The sequence below is a fragment of the Pezoporus wallicus genome, unplaced genomic scaffold (genome assembly GCF_028554395.1).
Source record: "Pezoporus wallicus isolate ANWC-B61680 ecotype Strahan unplaced genomic scaffold, APGP_CSIRO_Pwel_v1 contig_3858, whole genome shotgun sequence".
Classification (NCBI taxonomy): Eukaryota; Metazoa; Chordata; class Aves; order Psittaciformes; family Psittacidae; genus Pezoporus; species Pezoporus wallicus.
This window is the reverse complement of record NW_026638754.1, coordinates 1,763,236-1,777,582: the sequence shown is the minus strand read 5'-3', so window position 1 is coordinate 1,777,582 and position 14,347 is coordinate 1,763,236. Positions and strand designations below refer to the sequence as shown.

At 41.3% G+C, this 14,347-nt stretch overlaps 1 protein-coding gene across 4 annotated transcripts in view; it reads right to left on the bottom strand.

The window, feature by feature from the left end:
- Positions 1-14,347, bottom strand: part of MET (MET proto-oncogene, receptor tyrosine kinase) — a 73,151-nt gene that overhangs the window by 12,968 nt on the left and 45,836 nt on the right. For 3 of the 4 annotated variants that reach the window (XM_057412154.1, XM_057412153.1, XM_057412156.1), the window contains exons 10-14: positions 12,067-12,285; positions 5,898-6,044; positions 3,835-3,991; positions 2,880-3,020; positions 293-523 (exon numbers count right to left, since the gene is read on the bottom strand). In XM_057412154.1, the coding sequence (XP_057268137.1) occupies positions 293-523; positions 2,880-3,020; positions 3,835-3,991; positions 5,898-6,044; positions 12,067-12,285 (895 nt within the window). The remainder of the gene's footprint in view (positions 1-292; positions 524-2,879; positions 3,021-3,834; positions 3,992-5,897; positions 6,045-12,066; positions 12,286-14,347) is intronic. The other variant, XM_057412155.1, reaches the window with a different exon arrangement.

Genomic DNA, 14,347 nt, shown 5'->3' with positions numbered 1-14,347 from the left:
GTTGAGAGTGAGGCAGCAGATGGGGAACCCACAAGTCTGAGTTTAAAGGAGCCCCATCAATTGGCAGCCTCCTCCCTCCCTCTGGTGTCTTCTCCAACTGATGAAATGCACAACCCTTCATCTGACTTCACAGTACAGATGCTTGGTTCCTCCCCCTCCCCCCCCCTTCAGTGTATGGGATGCAGTAAAAAGCTTGAAAAATCTCAGTGTGGACACCTTATTCAGAAGGCTTTGTAATGAATGGGTGTGCAAAAAGAACAGCAGTTTGCCAGGTCAGAGCTGCAGCACCTACCTCTTCCTATTACTTCGCTGAAGTGCACGATCAGGCTGTCAGCACCAATAACCACATGCTGCACTTCTTTGACCAGGTCAGGATTTAAGGCACTGATGTCAATGTGGACATTAGTCTGGAGAAGTGGACTGGCTAAATCTGAGTCCCCACTAGACAGGATTGGGGAGAGGTCAGAGTGAGGATACTGGGCGGGTCTGCACGATCCATTCTGAGACATGCTTGGAAACTGATCTGCAAGATGAACAAAACCTGTTATAATCCTTTCAGACTTCTCCTTGGAAAATGAAAAGGTTTATTGCATTGGTAAGGAAAGTTCCAGTTTATCAGTTTGGAAGTGGCTTGGCTTTGCGGAAGTTTTGGTCACAAAGGGAAAATGAAAATATGCATTGCTGAACTGCCAAACTCCAGGAAAACCGTGTCAGTAGAACCTTATGCTTGTCTCAGCTCTACTTTTGTGAAAGCAAATGGCAAAACTTCCACTTTTCTGAGGGGATGGAAGGAAGCCTTGTCACTTCTTGCCAAGTGTAGGTTATAGCATTTCTAGTAATTGGGAGTAACATGGAAAAATGACAGCAATATGGCAGGAGGAAGTAGTGAACATGAAACTTTTTACTATTGACATGTTCTAATTTGGTAGGGAACTTTACATGTCATGAAGGTTTTCAAACTGCTGGTGACTAGCTATATTTATCCAATGGTAAATATTCAACCAGGGAAATGCCTAGAGGTGATTCATATCCTGTAACTGCTGAAGATAATACAGTTGGTGCTACTCATGAAAATAACATGAGCCAGCTGATTCAAAATAGCAGAAATTAAAATGTATCAGTCAAGCAAGGAGAATTTCTTGAGAAAATTATTTTTATCAACAGCATGTTGTTCAGGTATTTTAAATTGCTTTTGTTTAAAAGATTTTCTTCTAGTATTTTGTGTAATAGAATCAAGAACTAAGTTTAATTTACACCAATTTCATTCCGGAAGGATTCCAGTGGAGTCAATGAGCAGAATTTAGCCCAGAATCAAAAGGAAAAAAGGGGAATACATTTAATAACAGAAATTATCAGATATTTTATCACAAAAAGTTGTACACACATTTTATATATTTATGTATAAAACGTAGAAAATTTTCATATAGTGGCTGTTAGCACTCCAGCTGCTGAGAAAAACTCGGTGCTGCTTTATCTAGAAGCAAAAATACACTCTCTTACATTTACAAAGCCACATTTACGTCACCAAGGGCAAGTACCTATTTAATAATGACAGTAAAATACCCTAGCCATGGTTGTGAAATAATTTTTACAGCTGCTGCATGTACATTTGCATATTTTCTAATGTTCCTGTCATTTTATTCTTTGACAGTAATTAACGTAAACATTCTTATAGAAACATTAACTGAATGCATCTCCTTCTTGGGTGTGCTCTCTGCTATGCTTTGTCAGTGCACAGTGGCCCCAGGACAACTGCAGATTTACCTTCCACCAAGTCTCTTTGCATAGTTTTGTCTCGTGCACCACTTTCCCTTCTAACCAGTGGCACGCTGAAGAAACTTCAATCAAGAAACTTCCTGTGTAAGCTGACAGCAGCAATTAAGGAATCATAAAGGAAGCTGGGAATGGGCCTGGCTTTCAGACAGCTCCACAACTGGTGATTACAAAGGTGGAATAAGGCTTTGGAGTGATTTCTAGTGAATTGTATACAGCAGCACCTGAAATAGCACAAGACTATGTCTATACCAATGCTAACAAATATCTGTGATATCTCAAATATCACAATATGGTCACTCCTATTAGTTGAAAACTCTATAACAGTAATCACAGAACATGGTCTCCATATGTCTAAAGGACATGTTCAGCCTAAAGTGGCATGATCAGTGCAGCAGAGTGCTCTTATGGAGAATACCAAAATGGTGTTACACGGCACAAAAATATGTTCAGCACACGGTTATTCTTCCTTCATGCCCACAGGTCTGAAAATGAACAGTGTGCTTTCTGAGACTGGCATCTCAGCACACATGGACTTCCACTCAATTTGTTGCAGTTTTCACATCCCTTTAGCTTTATTTTTAAAATTGACACTTTTGTGCCATTTTATAGGACAGGCATGCACAGAAGAATATCAGCCTACAAAGCCCCATGTCCCCTACTGACAGAACTGCTTTCTAATGATTGTATGAAGTCGCTGAGACACACTGAGCCTACAGCCACTCTTTGCTACCCTTAAAATTGCTTTTATTCAGAGTGGATTTGTGCATGGTGTGATGGACCTCATGATAACACAAAATCATTAAATCCACTAGCTCCTAATAAATTTTGAAGCATACTTACAGTGAGTTTTTATTAATGGTATCTTATTTATTCCTCCAACATGAGTAAGAGAAAAACCCTTTGTACCTTAATCTTGGGGAGCACCTGAGAAGCTCAGTTCAAATAGCAACCCCCGAACACATGGAAGTCCCGAATAATGCAGACACAGACAAAACAGATGAGAAACTGAAATTCAGACATTGAACAAAATATCTACCATCTGAAGACATACGAAAAGCAAGATGTATAAAACACCAACAACAGGATTCGGAATAGCGGTGTACCTTCTAGAAAAGTTGATCTGTAGTCTACAGATTCGCTTGAAACCATTTCTGTGGTTGGACTTACACTCCTTGCGCTCACCAGCCTGTCCAGGTGAGGGGTGTGCACTCTGCCATCATAGCGCACTAGGTCACTTCCCAGATCTGAAGGGAGAGGAGTAAGAAATATTAGAAACCCCTTATGTTTACTGTGTGTCAATATTCACTTAGGTATTTATTTAAGTTTAGATGTTCTGCTCTGCTGGGAAGAGGGTTGGGTTATTGCGGAAGCAGATATGTGCAGGACCTGAAATTGAGCTATTTGTACAGCACAAGATTTGCTGTAATTTGTGTTAACCCCCCACTCTTGGCCAGACTGGAAATTCCAAAAGAGCTTTGAAACCTCTGGTGTCTGCTTCAGGATCTGACTGGGACAGTGCGTCAGAACAAACCCTGGTCTCTAGCTCTCCTGCTCCTCCTCCCTTGTGTAGTGCAGCAGTTCCCGCTGGAAGGAAACCCAGACATGGGGGGCCAGAGAGGAGGCACACTCTGACCAAGTTCCCGATTTGGGTGAACCGGGGCCCAGGATGCCGCAGCACACTACGCCTTGCACAACTTAGGCACAGCCTGGAGGACTACAAGGCAACCAGATGAAGCTGAAATACTCGTGATTCTGCACGAATCATTTACTCATTCCCTCTCCCAGGGCTGACTGATGAAGAGAAGTTACTAAGTTTTCCTAGTAGCTCAGAGTTCCTCCCAAATCCTTCTCCTTCAGGCATAGTGTGTGGCCCTTCACCCAGTTCGGGCAAGAGCCAAGGGCTGAAATACAATTAAACATTGGACTTGATTGTGAAACCTCTGCTGACAGGTTACAACAGGGCATTGTATGGCAGTTGAGCAAAGCATTAATTGATGTCAGTTTTTAAAATCTAAGATATAATAATGGAATTATTTGATGGAATTGACTATGATGGACCTTTAATTTGTTTCTTCTTCCTTCTCCAGATGAAAATCACGAAAAAGATAAATATTAAAGCTGCTGTTGAAACTAGTCCAGCAATCAGTCCTGTGAAATTCTGATCTTGCTGGATCAGCACTTTTCCAATAACTGTTGACAAAACTTCTTGCTTCCACTGAAAAAATAACCAAAGAAAAAATAGTATAATAGTATAATGATTTCAAAATACAAGAACTAGATTATTAGTACTAAAGCAAGAGATTATATGTCCCATATGCATTTAATCTTGAATTTGTGATGCTGTGCTATGATAAGACACTGGGAGTGGAGAAATTGTTATATTGGTGTATGTGAATGCAGATTTACATTTTGATGATTCATTACTTGTCTTCAAGAGCTCTGGTAGCGACACAGCCATATACGTGCTACACCACACACACGGCATGCACACATGCACGCACCCTGGATAACTGTGTCCCGCTGTTACTTGTTAATTCAAAATGCTAGATTCATACTTTTACTCAAGTGGTGCATGGAAACGTATAGGCCTATGGATATATGAGCTGAGATGTATGTTTAGAAAACCAGCCCAAATGTCTTTAGTATGCGTCCTTCTGGCATAAATACGCTGTAACATCAAACTCTCTGTTGACAGCGTGCCTGCATTTTAGTTCCCAAGGTCACGTGAGCCTGTCCCTTGCCAGCTTCTCGCTTGTTGACAGTTTAAAGAAACAAAACAAAAGAAACAAGAAAAAACACCAAAAACCAACAACCAAACAAACACCAAGCAGCTAACAGGGAAAAACTGTTTCAGGTCACACGGCGCTAGCTCAGTCAGTTGGAATGCATCTGGCCATCTTTTCTCTTCCTCCTGTGGAATTCGTTCCTCTGGGTACTGTAATGATGGATTTGCCCGTCAAAAGAGCAAATTTTCTTCTTTGCTGGGCAGACTGCAATTTCTGAGGCTCCTTGCCAGTAAACAAGCAGAAACCTTATTTAACCCCTTTATGTTGTGTTCTTTTCTACATACAGAATACATGTCACATATCTTTTTCTAGAGGTTAAGGAAATTTCACATCATAAAACTGATTTAATTTAGTGCCAGTCCTGGCTGCATATGTAAAAATATGAACAGGTACAGAATGCAACATGTGCACAAGTATTTTATGAAACTAGGAATCTACAGGTCCAGGAAACAGATACACTATTAACTGTACTAATAAAGCAAATCAGTTATTGCTGTTTCCTTAGACTGCAGTAGCACTTAGGAATACCATTCACAGCCATCAATAGGATGGAATATTATCCTATTGAGATGAAAGACATAAAGACATAGACTTTAATCCTAATCATGCTTACGCGACTGGCAAAGTCTCCACCGTTTTCAGTGAATCAGAGTCCATGATCAGCATATTTCATAATTTAAAGGTAATCCCATTCTGCTGTAATTTTCCTTTCATTTCATATTTAAAAAGATACAAAGATACTGAAAGATTTGTGTCTTATTCTAGGAATCAGCAGGTTGAAACTGCCATTTAAATCTGAGGTAGCACTCTGAATAACTCTAGTGAGACCACCTTTAGAACAACAGTGGAACTCAAACATTTGTCCTAAGTGTCTGTGGCTTACAAAAACAATTGCAATGAAACTGAAAAAGCAGACAAAAAATTCTTTAAGAAAGGGTCTGCTCCTCTTGATTGCAGCAGAAGTTTTTGCTGAAAAAAGAGTTTGTGAACTCCACAGTAAACCTACTCCATTACAGCTTCCCGTTCTTCCCCATATGTTTCTTCTTGTGTTTGGATTAGTAACTACCATTTTATTTCTGTGCTTAGTTTAGGTCCTACTTTTCACCTAAGGGTCCAGGACGTCTCTATACAAACAGGTAATAACAACAATGATGATAATATTCCTTTAAAGTAGTCAATAATATTTGTATTTCCATCCCAAACACCCCAAACAGGGATAGAGATAACTCTGTAAACAGGCTTAAGCTTGAACGTAAAGTTTCTAGGATCAATAATGACATTGAGAATGATAATAAAAATGGTATTAATATCTCATGTGTGGTGTAGCTACCTCACCTCTATATTTAGCTCACTGTTGGATTTCAGGAGATCGCTGGGAACTGTACACAGAATGGATTCTGATTGCAGGAGGAGGTTTTCGCAGCTTTTATTTCCAACTTTTAGCACCTCTCCTTTAACAGCTTCTGAATCAATGTAATTTCCCTTGGAAAAAAAAAAAATCAATCTCATATTACATAACCTTCGCATAAAAGTTAAGGAGAAGTCCTTTTATTACTTTGGAAAATGTTTTTAATGGAAAAACATTTGTGGAATAAAAGATTAATGCAAATTTACATTGCCCTGTCAGTATGCAGGTATCATGTTTTTTCATGTAAATAGAAGTTTGACAGACAGGCCAGAGAGGGATGATAAAGTTTGTGGATAAAATCTGCTGTCACTAATATTCATACAGCCCATAGAGACTCCAAAAGATGTAAATGGCTGAGGGATAAATCCTCTTGGTCTCTCAAAAAACTGGCATTATGTTATCCACAAACTAAAGGCATCTCAAACGTTTTGCTTTGCAAGTGGTTATGGTAGCAGGAGTGAAGCTTTCAAAAAGAACTAATTAATTATAATCAGAAAAATGCAAAAAATCTGTTAAAATCACATTCACAGACCAAAAGGGAACAAACCCTGGTAAAGATGACAGCATGAAAAGTGCACTCCCTACTCAGAAAACCTGCTTTCACATCCCAGACTTGGATGAAATATTCCTTCTGGTAGTGTCCAAAGACCAAGTTCAGGATCACAGCTACAGGTTGGGCAAAGAAGAGAATCAGAGCAGCCCTGCAGAGAAGGACCTGGGGGTGTTGGTTGATGAGAAAATGAACATGAGCCAGCTTCAGTGTGCGCTTGCAGCCCAGAAAGCCAACCGTATCCTGGGCTGCATCAAAAGGAGAGTTACCAGCAGGTCGAAGGAGGTGATCCTGCCTCTCTACTCTGCTCTCATGAGACCTCACCTGGAGTATTGTGTGCAGTTCTGGTGTCCTCAACATAAAAAGGACATGGAACTGTTGGAACAAGTCCAGAGGAGGGCCACAAGGATGATCAGGGGACTGGAGCACCTCCTGTATGAAGACAGGCTGAGGAAGTTGAGGCTGTTCAGCCTGGAGAAGAGAAGGCTGCTTGGAGACCTCATAGCAGCCTTCCAGTATCTGAAGGGGGCCTATAGGGATGCTGGGGAGGGACTCTTCATTAGGGACTGTAGTGACAGGACAAAGGGTAATGGGTTAAAACTTAAACAGGGGAAGTTTAGATTGAATATAAGGAAGTTGTTCTTTCCTGTGTTAGGGTGGTGAGGCACTGGAATGGGCTGCCCAGGGAGGTTGTGAATGCCCCATCCCTGGCGGTGTTCAAGACCAGGTTGGACGAGGCCTTGGGTGAGTTGGTTTAGTGTGAGGTGTCCCTGCCCATGGCAGGGGGGTTGGAACTGGATGATCTTAAGATCCTTTCCAACCCTAACTATTCTATTATTCTATGACTATAATCTTTTGTGCTCAAGAGTGCATCAGGATTTAAGAAGATGTTCTACCCCATATACAGGCCAGGTTAAGATGAAACAACAGGCATAGTAAGCATGATTAAAAGAGAAAAGGGAGGATAAGGAATTACACTGTTCATGAGGGCTGGATCTGAGAATTTTTCATGAGAAGGAGAAAGGCATGATGCCCCATACACTGGAAAGGAAACAAGAATCCGATTCTGAGGGGCAAAAGAAAGCTTACTTTGGCATATGTTTTAGGTTTGCTGCAGAATCTGACTGAACCCTGGGAAAATTTTAATCAACACGTAGGAGAGCCAGTTTAATGTCCTATTTTGACTGGCAAAGCCACACCTCAGGTAAATGCTTTTAATTGCTAGTCAAAAAAAGGTCAATTTTGCATTCTGTTTTCTGCCTACTTGAAGCCATTCTGTTTGGTGTTAATTAAGTAAATAGTCAACGGGAATGGGCCAGGGAGCATGTGATTGACTGCTTATTGGTTATTAGTATGGAGACTTGCTGCAGATTGTGAGCCACTCATGTTCAGATCTTTCCTTTGAATATTGTACCTCAGAAGACTTGAATATGAGTTTTTCATCTTCAGGATAAATGCTATCCTGAGGAGTGCGGGTAAGTGGCCTCTTTTTCTTCTACACCAAATCTTAGATTTTTTTTTTTCCACCAAAGATGATACTTACACAAAGGTGAAGAAAACTATACCGATGTTTCCTAAGGTGGTCCTTAGCCAGTTACAATGAAGGTAATAGCTTTTACTTACTACCACTACCAATATATTACCATTAATATATCATAGTTTCAAATACATTAACTATAATATAACTATATTAAGAGTTTCAAAACTCTCTGAGTAGTGGTTTTGCTCTAACCACAGAATTTGCCTACAATTTTAAGAAAAGGAGGAAACTGGCTCCTGTGAGAACTGGGAAACAGTATTTCCTATTTTTAAATGCATATTACTCCCTTCTAGCTGAGCAATGCCCTTGATCGCAAGCTGGTGAAGCTCACTGCTGGACTTAGTAGCTGTTGCAAACCAAACTGGTATATCAACTATCTCACAACTTTAGAGAGACTGGAATAATTTGGGTGAAAGTCTACAAGCAGTAGAAAGGATGACAAACCAAGGTGTGGCAATTGGAGATTGGTGTAAGGAGAATTTGTGAGTTTCCTAAACAGAGTGGGCTGACTTAGGGAGAATGAGGAGTTACCACAGCTGCAGAGCTTCCTCTTTTGCTTGCTCTGAAGCTGTTTCTTTCCTTATTTATTTGTTTGGGTTTTTTTCACAGCTAGGACACACTGGGCTGTCAGCAGTCCAGCTTGCAGGTCTGGGTCAGTGGCTTATGTGGGAGGCATCAAGTAGAGACTGTCCTTTTCAGCAGACTCAGATCTTCAGTCATCACCAGCAGCAAAACACCAGAACTTCTGCCCTGAGAGCTTCCCATGTTGGTGGGAGATGGGAGCACTTCTGAAAGTGCTGCCTTCACGGTGTTGAAGCAGAGAAGTGCGTCAAGCTTCTCTGCCATGACCCCTCTGACTGGGCATGGTGGTGACTTCGAAGACCCACATACTTGGTAGAGGATGACGATGTGGGACCTTGAGAGATTCTGTAGTGTTGAAGACAAAAGGGCTGGCACTGAAGACAAGAAGGGCTGGCACTGAAGAAAAGAAGGGCTGGCATTCACAGCACACATTGCCCAGTGTTTTACATGGAAGACTTACTGTTTTCCTGTGTGTAACGTTTTCTTACAAAATTATCTTACGGTGATCAGGAGAAACCAAACAGAACCTTTCAATCGGTACCACTGTCATTTGATGGAAGCCAGATATGTCACACTACATTAGTTTGATTGAAAAACTTGTGATAAAAGCTCCCTCCGCCCCTCTGAAACTAATTAAGAAAAAGATAAAAGAACTTTGGTTTGGTGGAACAGACTGTTCACTGAAGCAAGCTGCCATTTAATTTCATGCTGAGCTTGCTTAATTACTGCACAAAATATAACCATGAGGCATGTAAACTTGTGTGTGTGTTTCTGAATGCGGGAATGGGACAAGGGAAAAGTGTTGCTAATATGGCTTGTAATGATCTTTTGGCCCTATTATAATTTCTGAAAGTCGCCTCACTGTTTTGATAGAAGCATCCCATTATAGCTAATTCTGTTTAGATGAAGATGTTAAATTGGTGCTTGTTCATGCTTTTTTCTAGGAGACCAGCTTTCTCTAATGTTATTATCCAGTCGGTTGCTGGGATATAACCAGGGCATTAGGTTTAGGTTGACATCTGCCTTGAGTACCATGACTACAGGTGACATGAATACTACAAAATTGTGTATCTGGTCAGTTGTCAGTGGGACAGTCCTCTGCCAGCCCTTCTCATCTGAATGGCTTCCCAGCAATACACAGCACTAGAGAATTCCCTTTGGGAGAATAAAATGTTCAAGAGTAAAAGAAAAAGAGAGTTAAAAGTTCCAATGATTTTTAACCCTCAGTCTCTGGGAAGGCTATGGAGCAAGTCCTCATGGAAGCATTTCCAAGCAGAGGAAGGATAAACATGTGATTGGGAACAGCCAGCACAGGTTTCCCAAGGGTGTGTTTTGCCTGAGCAGCCTGATTGCCTTCTACGTGGAGATGACTGGCTGTGTAGATTGAGAGCACTGGACAATGTTTACCTTGATTTTAGAAAGGTTTGCAACACAATCTCTCCTAGCAAGGCAAAACAAATTTATATGACATGGACTGGATGGATGGACTCCAAGGTGAGTGAAAAACTGACTAGCCATTAGCTCAGATCTTAGAAGTCTAAAAACTGGAATTCATGAATGGCTGATGCTGGAACCAGTACCACTTAAAATGTTATTGATAACCTGGACAAAGGGACAGGATGCACTGTCCTTGCACTCTCAGATGACACCACATCTAGGAAAATGACTGATATACTGGACCACAAGGTGAAATAAGGCAGCAAAATGCCATTGTAAGATGAAGGCTTACCACATACTTTAGCAATAGCAAAGCTGGTAGGTTGGAAGTGATTGTTCTCCTCTGCTCAGCATTTGTGAAGCCACACCTGGAGAACTGTGTTGAGTTTTGAGCCCCACAGAAGAAGAGAGATACTGACAAACTGGATGAAGCACAGCAGAGGGCCACTAAGCTAGGAAGGGAGCTGATACACAGGATGCACCATGCAAGGCTAGTGGAGCTGGGTTTCTTAAAGCTGTAAAATCTCAACTCTTGGAGATTTTCAAAACTCATCTAGACAAGTCCACAAGTAACCTGACCTAATTTTTAACTTAGGCCTGTTTTGAGCAAGGGGTGTTAAACTATAAAGACCTCCAGAGGATCCTTCCAATGTACATTATTCTACAATTCATCTCAAATTAGTTATCTTTACAACTGGTTGATATACATGACCTGGAAAATACTGGAATACACTGCTGTCACTGCACGGAGGCACTGAGCCATGCAGCAGCTGTATATTCCCAGCTCTCCATTGACCTGCACACCAGAACTCTTTCTAGCATTTCTTTATAACTGAAAAAGAGGATTGCTCTGCATTGAGGAAGGAGTGATTGTATGGCCAAGAGTTCCAAGCAGAAAAAAAAATAAGGAAAAAAGAAAAATCAGACTGATTATTCTTTGGAATTTGCTCAAAGAACTTTGTGGAGACAGATAAATATTCAGAGAATTTGCCTGAAATGCAGGATGGCTGACAGCAGCTCTGAAGTCATCCCCTGTGATTTCCTGGGCCATCTTAAAGACCTCAGAGCTTCAAGATTTCATGACTGTCACAGGGGAAAAGAGTTTTGGCTTACAGAACTATGGAAGAGCTACATGAAGAGATGACCCCAGCGTTATGACTGGTACTGTTCCATAAAGCATTTTTTTATAGGTCATATACTATATAAATTATAGATACTCTATATAAAATGCATGTACAATAATAAATTTTCATAAACATTTACTGTAGATAAGAAATACCTGTGTTTATATTCTTTCTGTTTGATACTCCAACTCACAAAAGCACTAGATTTGAAGAAATCGGACTCCCACAGAATGCATTTAACTTTCCCCACAGCACTGCTTTAGAGAGCAGCCTGTGCCTGTGAGGGCCCCGGATTCTTAAGAGACGTTTCTCAGAGCCATGTAGGCTATTCTCAATGCTCTTTTAAGAGCCACTTAGCATCAGATTTGCATTTTTCATGGATCTGTAAATATTTAGGCTACAGTGGTGACTGATCTTCATAAGTGACTCTGTGCACAGGCCATAGTTTCCTTCAACTGTAGTGAGCCAAAGCCACTGGCCAATTTCTAAAGGCAACTCCATGTCTTTCATGAGGAAGGACACAAACCCATGTGACAGAGAGCCGGTACTTGCTCGCAGACCACATACTTCGGGTTCTGACCTGCTGGCCATGTTCAATCCTCAACTGATGATGCCACCCATTGCAACCAGAAGCTGAGGCAGCATGGTCCTCCCATGAGGATAAGGAAGGCCCCTCTCCCACCCCACCTGCTGTTTTCAGCTCTACATCTTTAAGGCTGTGACAGCTGGGGGTTCGAGTGAATGCAGTACTAACACGCTTCTCTCTCTGCCCTTTCCTCCTTGGAGCTTCCCTTATTTCATCAAAATGTCTGTTCCACACTATGCTGCTGAATAATAGAAAAACTTATTTCAACATTTCTTACCTTAATTTCCAGAACGTTATGGTTGCCTCTTGAGATGAACACTGGCTTTTCAAAATGCTTAAATACAGGATTATTTACATAATCAAAATCAAAATACAAAGAGCTGACACCATCAAAAATAAAGAACACTTTGGTTACAAAGGGTGGTTGGAGATTGAAGGCTTTCAGTGAAGGAGTTGTACAGCAGATTATCTCTGAGTTGGAGCGGTGGCTACATGGCTAGAAGAAAGAAAGAAAGAGGCAATTGCAGTACGTACGTGCATAGGAAGTCACTGATGAACATAACTGTTCTTTAACAATGCACATATATATTGAGAAAATAAACAGCAGGGGTCTTGTTCTTCTTTTGACCAAAGCAAAATCCTGATCAGTGCTACACAGCATTTATTTAGAGCTGGGAGAAAAGTATAAAACTTCATGTCAATGGTGTTTGCACTCTTGTTGAGGAAATGTTGAAGTAAACAAACTTCCTGGCCTGATTGTTCACAGCACTTTTAAAGTAAATATTTTGCAGATAATTAATGGAAAATGATTTCCAAAGCCAAGAACCATCAGGAGGCTAGCCTGGTGTACTGAGCAGCCATAATTCAGCTTACCCAGCCTGTGTCAGAGTGACTGAGACATGGATTTCTCTTCCTTTTTTGCTACTAAAGCAAGAACAAGGGACCAGAGGAGAAGGTAAATACAGGGCCAATGAATACATGTGAAATAGAAGAAAACAGATGTAAAGCAACATTTACTGACAGAGTAACTAAGTCACTATGATTCCGGAAAGGCACTATGAACTCCATGAAAAAGCGCTTTAAAGCCAAAGCCACCATGGGATGCTGGGTCATGAAAGCTCAGCAAAGTGTATGTGTAAGGCCCCAGGTGTCATGCTTCACACTGCATCTCAGACGAGTGGGGATGAGATGTTTGCCTCTTACTGCAGTGCAGGAGCTGCCTGACAACAGGCACGAAGCCATGCTTGCCCCACATTCTGCTGTTAGTCCTCATGAGGGCCTGCTCTGGAAGTGCTTCCTGGGGCAAACTGCTGGTGGACCCCACACTCCACAAGTCCTGACAGAGCTTTTGTGCCATGGGGCTGTGATCCAGTGTGAAATGTCTGGCCAAGGTGCTTCCCTCTACCCCATACCACCTTGACACAGGGCTTGTGAGACAGACAAGATGGACCCAGGTCCTTCCTACAGGATTGCTGTGTTGCAAGTAAGGACAGAGGTGATTTGCAGGCAACTTCATCTGAGGCTGAGTTTGGGCAGTTTGCAGGGTTAATACGGATTCTTGCAGATGGGATTCAAGAAGCCTGCATCCACACACTTGTGTTGCAGTTGTCTAAACTACCTTTACAGTCAAACGAGGGAAGGAGGCTCACCTAGAGTGGGATTCATCTGATCCATTTTAGACAACAGCTTCAATTAGATTAACAGTGTTCCAGAAGGGTCAGCTTCCTGCCTTGACTGTGAAGATTTCTATATAACTAATTTGATTATAATGTCAACAGCATATCTACAAGCACTGATGGGAAGCACGGTGGGTGCTGGGCAGCATCATGCAAAGCGCAGAGTGGCTTGTTTGTGACTGTACTATGTACTCCCTTCTCTGTGCCTCCCTTTCCTGATGCCTACTGTGGATACGGTTGAAGAACTCGGGCACAAACGGAGTTATTTCAGCTCCACAGAAGCATTTCTGTTCGAATTGTATGAACCTTCTGTAAGTAGTTCCCTGACAGCAGAAATTACACTTTAAAAAAAAAAAAAATAAATACAGTGTCTGACATATGCCCTGGTAAGAATGGGGCTTAGCTCCTCCTCATCATAAATCTTACATTTGTTCCACAAAGAATTTTCCTGGAAAACCAACAGTGCTGTTGAATACCTTTGTGCATCCAGAGAATGCCAAAAATACATGGTTTTTGTTTGGTTTTTCAAATTAAATTGGTTCTCAATATAAAATGCTGCTGAAGGAGCTGTGAAATTAGTTTAAATTTGTCTCTAATATGCTAAATTAATGCAATTTTGCTGTTTCAAATGAGTGACATAACCATTCAAGTTGCTTCAGTTATATACCCACATTAGCGTGAAAAGCAGGATAAAGCTGTCTACAAATCAGCACGTTTTCTTACCGACACAGCAATTCATGTTTCTGCGCATAATATTGTGAAATCTTGACTCTGCCAAGGGAAACATTTTCAAGGCTCTGAAACTGAGCACTAGAGTTTTAGAACACCACTACAAAGGTTACCTGCCTGTGAGCTGTGAGTTCGGCACTAAGTAACTTGCTG